Source organism: Pungitius pungitius, chromosome 8, assembly GCF_949316345.1.
Source record: "Pungitius pungitius chromosome 8, fPunPun2.1, whole genome shotgun sequence".
NCBI classification, from domain to species: Eukaryota; Metazoa; Chordata; class Actinopteri; order Perciformes; family Gasterosteidae; genus Pungitius; species Pungitius pungitius.
Window position 1 is genome coordinate 3,744,679 of NC_084907.1, and position 9,788 is coordinate 3,754,466.

Consider the following 9,788-nt stretch of genomic DNA (forward strand, 5'->3'; position numbering starts at 1 on the left):
GAATCTATGCCACGAAGAATTGAGGCAGTTCTGAAGGCAAAAGGGGGTCCAACCCGTTACTAGCATGGGGTACCTAATAAAGTGGCCGGTGAGTGTATATACAGTATATATACACAGTATCTATGGCAGTGAGCGTCACTGAGGAGCTTTTTCTCGGTCCCAGTTCACGTTCATGTCGCGTATGAGGCACTGAGAGGGAAACTCTTTAATTGTTCTTTAGTTGATTTGTTCATCAATAAATGAAACAGACTCATTTCAGATTGCGTGTTGTCTACACAGAGTTTAGGATTCTAAACTGAACTGATGCGTTCTGTCTGTTTAATGGTGCAGTGTAGCTTTAAAATGCTCTTACATTCAGTTATTATTAAAGTAATGAACCCTCAGGCTGCAATTAGATCAAAGCGGAGGACACTTTAGCGTGATAACACAATCTATCATGCGGATATATTCACAATTGTAATTAAAGAATCAATTGTTGGAATGGTCTTTTTGTCTTAAAATGTTCAGTGATGAAGCCGTTGGAAGATCAGACCAAATAAATAGAACATGCAGACAGCTTTGAGTCATAATCCTGAATTTTGCACTCACACATTTCTGTGTACACACAGAGACTGAAATAGCCCCGGTTACACATGCACAGACACACACTCATGTGACACGTCACACAGAATTTAGGAATTCACGCACACACGGCCACAACGCTATCAGAGCAGTGAATTCAAGTCGTGCCTTTGAGTGAAAACATCCCTATTTATACACAATGAACACAGACGGACACACGCAAACCTACGCACACACACACACACACACACACACACACATACACACGCTGACTCAGAGCGAAGGCCGTTTATGTTTCAGCGTATTTCTGTGTGAGGACGGAAACTTTGCAGTCGTTAAAAAACACCGTGCACCTGTTCCACTCCTCATGTGTGTGTGTGTCGGTGTGTGTCGGTGTGTGTTTGTGACAGCTCTCAAATCTGTGCCAGCAACAGGAATGTTGACACTGGACTCTGGTCCCACGTGGACGCCATCACTTCCTTTACGACCCTATTTAAAGGCCAGAGGGGCTTCAGCAAGGGATTAAAGGCAAAGACCTCGCACAGAAGAGACCCACCTCGGACACAAGCGCGTTTCTGACCTCCACCACCTGGGTACTTTCAGCCTTTGGCTTCGTTTTTAACCTCAACTTTTTTCCTTCTCCTAACCCTGCGAGGATTCTAACCAACACAGAAAATCTTCAGGACTTCAAAGGACTTAAAAACAGAGCTTTTTCAACTTCTTTTCCAGTCCCTCGGGCACCCTGTCACCATGAGCGCCACGGTCTCGCCCAAGGAGCCCCAGGCCTTCAAACGGGCGGTACGGAAGGTGAAATGCGCCGCCATGGTGGCCAACCTGGCCAAGAGCTGGCAGGGCTGGGCCACGGAGCACTCCGACCAGCAGGACGCCATCCCCAGCGGCTGGATGCCGACGTCCGTCCAGGAGGTCGACGCGCAGGCTCGCGGCAACGAGGTCAAGCTGGCCTTCGCCCCGCGGGTGGCGGCGGCGGGCGGCGGCGGCGACTCCGGCGGCAGTAAGATCCGGGCCGGCTCCGTGAGCAGGACCGTGCAGCCGAAGCGCAGCGAGTGCGGCGGCGGCGGCGAACTGGTCAGCGCCCTGCGAGGCAAGATGGAGTCGGGCCCCGGGGAGAGCAAGCCCTTCCTGGGCAACGAGTCGCCGACACGACGGCGCCAGATGAGGGCGCTACAGAGCGCGGGGGGTGGAGGAGGAGGAGGAGGGTTCATCCAGGACAGGAAGCTGTCGCTCCAGGACAGGAAGCTGGGGTCGAGGAGCAGCAGCGTCGACACAGAGGACAGCGGGCTGGGCGAGGAGGCGGGGCTCAGCGACCACGGCGAATCAAAGACTGAGCGGGGCGACGCGCCGACGTCCAAACAGACCAACAGGCCCAAGGTACACGGCTTCACCACCGGGGGGGAGAATAAGGTTCACACATAGGGATATCAAGCCATGGGCCTTTAAAGCTGCATCCTCTCTACTGACCAGCAGGGGGCGACTCCTCGGGTTGCAAAAAGGAGTTTGATTGTGTGAGAAGAGGATTGAGCGGGTAACATTGGAGAGAGAAAACATATACGCGTCGTTAAACAAACGTAGTTAGCGGCACTACTTCCACGGGTCGTTGAATCTATCGAGAAGGTGGACAAGACGTCCACACTGACAGCCCGTCACTTCAAGACCTTTAACCACTCAACATTCTTCACTGGCCAACTCATGAAAACACAGGCCGGACTGTGGCGCAATGGAATATGTGTAAATAAATCTAGCCATACTCCAAGCTGACCTTTGGGTGGAACGGCCGGGGGGGGGAGCAACATAAAGGGCTAGGGAGGAGAAACCTAGTTTGGCAGAAATATATATATATATATATCTGTTATATTTATTTTTGGATGAGTAAGCGAGGTCCACGTTGTGAACATTTCTTGGCACTTTACGATATGTTAGTCGCGAAAACAAGAGCTCCAGTTTAGTCGAATCGTCACATAAAACATCGGCGACGCCTTGAAGGGGCGATTAAAAGAGATTAAAAGAGAAGAAGACTTCTGACTTTACAAAGCAAAACCACCAAGTTTAAACATTGGACCGTGCCCTCTTTTGGGACACGCTTATTTTGGATCAAATATGTACATTATTTACATGCATTACGTACATTGCTTTTTAATTCTTACCTGAAGGGATTTATTCTGCAACTTAGCAAACAAGACCATTCTGGCCATACACTTTTTTATTGCAAAATTCTATCTTCTTAATGTGCAAAGGGATCTACTGAACTGACGAATACGATCCGTGTTGTTCACAACACAAGAACTGTTTCCTTGGTTCTGCCTGCAGTAGAATGGGAGACAGAGAGTGATTCGGTGAAGTAGACGCCTCAGGTTTTTTAAGTTCACGTTACTCAAATATTATTTTTCCAACACTGGCGGCGTTCTCCCCCCCCCCACCCCCCCATGGTTTGGATCGATGATCATCACAGCCAAGATGGAAGCGAAATAGAGAAAAGAAAACATGCGACCGGGCTCATTATCGCTTTGAGAGTTCAGAGAGTGTTTCGTTCAAAGCTCCCTCGGCGACACTTCTCCACCTTCCATGGAGCAAATACCAAAGAGATAAGGTGACACCCATCTGAGGGGAATACTGGGGAAGGAGGGAGGGGTGAGGGGTGAGGGGAGAAGAAGAGAGGACTCAAAGCTGTACCATCTCTGTCCCTACAAATACCAGTGGACATAATTATTACCTGTCAATCACAGTAAGCCCCGCCCCAGAATCCCCTGCTTTATGGTCTGTTTCACTCTAAATGGACCATAATTTACTAAATGAACATCATGCTGTAATGAAGAATACTTAAAAATACATTACATTACATGTCATTTAGCTGGTGCTTTTATCCAAAGCAACTTAAAAAAAATAAGAGATTGACACCGTAAACTCATGTTTTTAATGTTTACTGAGAGAGAAGTAGAGTAATTTTCTCATTGACTTCTATACAATCCACCTTTTCCACCTGATTAGTTTTTAAAGCTTTTGAGGAACATAAATACTTAAATGAGAATGAGTGCGATACTAAAATACTACATATTTTATATGTAGTACTAATATCAATACTACAAGACAATGACAACGTCTTAAGAAGTTGCTTTCCCTCGATCCTCAGGGTTGTAAAATATTCGTGTCCATGTGAGCAGACGTACAGTCTTTCTGTTGGTGTGTATGTATGAGAAACTAAGTAAAGGGGTAAAGGGGTTCAATTACACCAACCAGAGGGGAGTGTATTTAAAGACTGAGGGTCATAAATCAACATCAATATATCGGCAAAGGGGAAGGGCCACTGCAACATACTGCAGTGGCTTTGAAAGGCAGCAATCAGCAGGTTTTATAAGAAATTCAGTCTAGACTAAATTTAACAAGTTAAACATATGATATTCTATTAAAATATAAATTCTTCATTGAACTCAGCTCCGTTGAAACAAAGGGGTTCCATTAAAGGGCCATTAACAAAATGAAAGTACGTCAGGGTGAACCTGTGCAGCATCAAACATTGTGTTCATAAAGGCTGACTGAAGGCTTTATAAAGGCTTCATAAAGGCTTCCTCTGATGTTAACCTTCTCAACTATACTTTCTACCTCCAGATCAAGATCAACACCAGGAACGACGTCAAGAGACGCTGGCAGCAGTGGTCCGAGCAGCACATGGAGGGCCAGAAGCTCAACCCCTTCAGCGAGGACTTCGACCAGGAGTACGCCATGGCCCAGCGCCTCCGCAAGGGGGACGACGGCTACGGCCGACCCAAGGACGGCTCCAAGACGGCGGAGAGGGGCGACCGCGCCCAGAAGCACGTCCACAGGGAGATGGAGGAGATGGTGTGGATCATCAGAGACATGGGCATCAAGGACAAAGAGGGGAGGACCGTCATCTCTTTTGGCCGCCTCTTCGACCGCTACGTGAAGATCTCGGACAAGGTGGTGGGCATCGCGCTGCGCTGCCGCAAGCACAAGATGCTGGACTTTGAGGGCGAGATGCTGTGGAAAGGACAGGACGACGACGTCATCATCACGCTGAGGGACTGAGGACGGACGGGACGGACTTTTCGGCTCGTCGACGAAAAATGGCGCTGCGCACGCTAACTGCGATGCTACAGCACGCGCGAAAAGGAATGTTTGGATGAGTCTGATCCGGGCAGAAACAGCCTGTTGTGTGAAGCCAATGCTGAAGTGTCTTAAAGCTGCATTCTCTCACAAAACCATGTTTTTGAACTATTTAACCCAGCTTTAATCTGCGTCAGATTGTTTCGTCTCTCGGGTTGATGTGCAACGTGTGATAGTTTGGACTTAAAATGTGTTTTGTCTCATTTAGGACACTTACTGTTGCAATTGAGTCAAATGGGTCTTGAACATTTCCGTTCAAAGTGAAGGGTTAGGGGTTAGGGTTAGGAAGTAAAGACGTGAGAAGCCCAGTTTGAGATAAATATTCATAAATATTTAGAACGACGACTGCGTGATGCGGCTGTGAGATGTTTGCTGTCTGAGTGTTGATATACGCTGTATATAATATGGCCGCATGGAATAAAGACCATTGAAAGGCTCATACACTCTCATCCTCATTCCACAAAAACAACAGCTGATTACACTATAAAACTCCTTTTTAAAAGTTATTAGGTTAGGTTCAGCAAAAAGAGTAAATGCCCCACAATTAGTTAGAAGTAATATCAAGTAACTATACAATAATAATAGTATTTTCCTCTACATAACGTATTCATAACTTTACGTTTTGATTAAATTGACATTGACCTTTTTTTCTTCCTTAGTCCTGCCCGCCTTGTTTTTAAAAGACGCTATTTAATTATAATAATTTTCCACCTGTAGAGAAGCATGATTGCAGAATCCACTTCATGTTTGACACGAAGTGTCACTCACTACGCTGCTGAACTGCTCTAACCACCAGTTCCTTTGTAATTAGTTAAGAAATGGTGATACATTTAAATAAAAAAATATAACAATGGCAACCAGGAAAGAGGAATTGGTGGAGGGGAAACAAGGTTACTTCCTCTTCCTTTAATCTAGGGATAAGAACCACTAGGGTGCAACAGGGGGCGCTACAGCTACACAACTCTCCGTTGTTAGCAGAGAGTTGTGTCTCCCCGTCGATGATTTGTCTCATTTTGCATTGTGCATCATGTGACTAGCGTGTGGATTCGTCCCTCTCGCGCTGGCCTCGCATGCGTGCCATGCTTCCTCGCCGCACGCCAGTCTGCGCATGTGCATGCAAGTCATGCCTCTGTGTGTCAGTGTGTGTGTGTGTGTGTGTGCATGCGTGTGTGTGTGTGTGTGCGTGTGTGTGTGCGTGCGCGTGTGTGTGTGCGTGTGTGTGTGTGAGAGAGAGAGAGAGACCTTAATATAAGCTGATCAGTTTGGTCAGCAGCGAGGTTGGGTGTCTGCCAGAGGGAGGAGGGAGGAAAGAGGGGAGAAAGATTGAACAGGAGCAGATATTATGAGCGAGAAGGGGAGGGGGGGGGGGGGTGTAAAGGAGGGGCTAGAAATGTATGTAGGTGGGGGAGGGGGGGGGTCAAAGAGGAGAGTATAAGAGCGCATCGCATCCAGATGAAGGGAGAGATGAAGCTTCACACTCTGCCGTCCTTATCTTCTGACAGTCAAACCAAACGAATCCCTCCTCTGTCCTCCATCTACTTCCTTATTGTGTTTCCTCCCCCCTTGTGTGTGTCTCTCTCTCTCGGTGTGCATGTGTTCATCTCTCACGTCCTTCTCTTCTCTTTTGTCCCTGTAAGAGGTTTGCAGGCCATTGGTGTTCAGGAAGGTTTTCCTGTTCATTCATTCGAGCCGACACGTAGACTTATTAAAAAGAACTGTGCAGCGATGGAACATTTGAAATGAAATGAAGTTGTTACTGTGGTTGCGTTTTCAGCCTTCATGTAATTCATGTAATAAATGTAATTTTACCAATGGAAGCAATGGTTATGTTACATTAGCCAGCCCGGTCTGCTGTAAAAGGGTGTTGGCATGTGTTGAAAATTCATTGTCAATTACGTGATGAAAGAAAGATAAAGATATCTCGCCTTGGTTTATTTTTATTTTAGATCATAAATATTTGTTTGTAAAACAGGACTTTCAGGTCAGGGTTTGGGATGCCAAAACTTCAATTTAGCCGACCATTGAAAAACAATCAAAACAGCAACGACCGAGATCAAATATTTTATTGACAGCTGGAATAGAACAACAACACGCTAAATTGTGCATTTACCCGACAATATAACAGTTTGCCAAAGAATCTGTAAATATATTTAAAAATGTGGTGGATAAACTTAAAGTGGACACCACTTTGTCCCTCCTCTGCTGACATTCAGGTCCTCGAGGCGCTGCTTCCCGGAAGTTGCCTCGCACCTCGCATGCTCCTGACAGCGTTTAACCCCCCCCCCCCCCCTTAAAAAACCCTAAAAGCTTCTCTCCTCATAAGTCATGTGTTTCAGGGGCTTTAATAAGGCTGTGAATGCTGTAGATGAAATTACATCGTTGCTGAGAAAAAATGAATTTTCTTCAAAGAATTTGGGGGTGGGGCCTAAATTTTGTTGACGACAATGTTAGCGCGGCGACGTGTGACTCCTTTAGAACTCACAGGGGAGGGGGTCATTTAACGGGAAATGGGGTTCAGAGGAATTCGAATCACTAAAAATAAAGTGGGAGGCTTTAGAAGTGAGCTGAAATACTTCTGTTACAATTTAGTCATTCAACCATCAATAAAGAAACGTCGGTGGGATTTTTGTAAGTTGTGGAAATAAGTTTTCTAAACAGGTCAGACTGTTAGAGTACCTTCTTTGTTTGAGAATACACAAATAGATGAAATATCACATTAAGAACATACGCAGAGACGATCATTTCCAAACAGCGGCTTATTAACACATTATTATAAGTGATGGGAGGTGAAAACTTAAAGTGACCATTCTTGGTCCTTCGACCTGACAAAATGTACATGGGTGTGTTTAAGGCCTCTATTTACATTACAGTTGATAGTATACAAGTAACATCCACATTCATTTGTGTCAACAACCATTTGACACAATCCAAACATGGAGGAGAAAAAACGTGTCGAGGACAACATCGACGAGCTCACTGAGCGTTTACAAAAAGCGCCACAAAAAGACTCTCTTGATGAGCAAAAATGAAGAGATCCATTTTTTGTTAACAAACATGAAGCAGCTCTTGAGTCTGATGGGGGATGATGGGAGGAAGGTTTGGAAGAACAATGGCTTTAAGGCTTCACAAAGGCTTAATGAAGGCTTACTAAAGGCTCAATGAAGGAATCATAAAGGTTTACTGATGGCTTCATAAACACTTCATAGGGGCTTCATGAACGCTTAATGAAGGCTTCATAAAAGCTCAATGGAGGCTCACTGATGAGCTGTCTAGGTAGATCAAATATAGATGGGGAACTTTTGTTTGAGGGTTACCGTGGTAACTCCCTTTGTGACTTATCTTACTTTACCGTGCTTTGCGTTTAAGCCACAAAGTTCTGCCTCTTACAAGAAAGTTTTCGGCTTACAGGTTTCTGATAATTCTAATATTTACGTGTTAAATATTAAACTATATAACCTATAAATGTTGCATTGGTCCTCCAACTGGGAAATAACCCCTTAACATGCTTTTAATGTTTGGCACATAAGAACACGGACAGAAGCACATTCCTCGGGTCAAAGTAAGAGGAGTCTTCATTTAGAATAAAACCTTATTTTCTAGTTTTAAAGGGAGCCGACTGTTCCTCCCCGTCCTTCGTGGCATGCAGAGCAGACTGGTTCTTTTCGGGGGGGGGGCTGTGGGAGCAAGGCGTTTCAGCAGAGGAGCATTAAGGCGTATTCAGACAGACGGACACAAAAATAACTCTCTTTTCTGAACATTGAAACACGTAAACATTCTAGTAGAAAGTCTGAACCTGAAGCCGAGCGCGATATGTCCCCTTTAAATCATAAAGACCTTTACTTTAACTTCAAATTCATGACCGTAAACTTGTATCGGACACATAGGTTTCATATCAAAAACACACCTTGAACTTTCAAACATATTAATAATCAATGATTAAAAAGAAATGCCATGCCTGGATGTATTTTTAATTATTGCTTTGAAGAATGTAGCTGATTTGTTTGGAAATAGATACAATATTAATATCCCTGCAACACCGCTACTGGCAAAACAACAGAGGCCCCTCCTTTTCTAAAGAGCAAAATGACTATTGGTCTAACGCATGTTGTCCTGAAACCTTGCTTCAAAGTCAAAAAACAAACCCAACAATTTTATTTGTTGTTGTCTTGAACTATGAGTCTGAATCTTGTTGCTACATGTTGTTCACTCGACCAACGCCGACCTCGACCCCTGACCTCCCGCGTCTCGTTGCTCCGCCTCCTCCGCCGCGTGGAGCTCATGCTGAGTCTTATCAAGTAGGATGCTAATTTATTACAAGTTCTTATTCAGTCATGCGGATGCTACCAGCTAATGCTACTAACTTACAGTAACTAGCGTGGATACCCCCCCCCCGCCCTCCCTCCTAAACACACACACACACACACACCGAGATTTAACGTTAACCAACTATGTTATTAAAGATTAACTTTGCCTCACTCCAAAAGACACAAACAACCATAATATTTATATGCTAAAGAATAATAAAGTGCCCAAATGAATCACTACTTACATACTTTTTGTTATCTGATAAACTATAAATTTCACGTTGGTTTCTCTTTTCAGATTCAACCTACTTTCTAAATCTGTAAAAACCTGAAGTCAGGCAGACGCTTCTGTTTGGAGGATGCAAAGTGCGTTTCATGCTACCTTCCTCTTCCTCTTCCTCTTCCTCTTCCCCCCTTTCGGAGCTCAGCTAATCAGCAGGTGACTGGATTAGAGCGGTAATCTGGAATTGAGGTGATTGAGGAAGAGGGGGAGGGAGACACTTGCAGGTACAAATTGCCACAGAAGAAACTCTCGGTTAGAAAATCGATAACCCCAAACTTTCTTTTCTTTTCAAAAGAGAGGATAAATGTTATAAAACGACTAGTCGTAAAGAGCACACCGAAGTAGGATTAATCCGGGACAAGCTGTGAGCTTCGGCCCCGCCCCCGTCAGCGTCAGTGCTACACCTGTGATGTGCAGAACCATGGCGACAAAACACCATCAACATTTCCCGCTTTGTGATCTAAGAGGAGTCACATCGCTCTCGTGGCATCCAACCAGGATCC

General features: G+C 45.0%; 1 protein-coding gene across 1 annotated transcript; it reads left to right on the top strand.

The window, feature by feature from the left end:
- The first annotated feature begins 1,066 nt into the window (after nucleotides 1-1,066).
- abraa (actin binding Rho activating protein a) lies at nucleotides 1,067-5,839 on the top strand. The gene is made up of 2 exons (XM_037491056.2): nucleotides 1,067-1,950; nucleotides 4,183-5,839. Exons 1-2 carry the CDS (start codon nucleotides 1,312-1,314, stop codon nucleotides 4,618-4,620), a joined length of 1,077 nt encoding a protein of 358 aa, XP_037346953.2. The 5' UTR covers nucleotides 1,067-1,311; the 3' UTR covers nucleotides 4,621-5,839.
- Nucleotides 5,840-9,788: the final 3,949 nt, after the last annotated feature.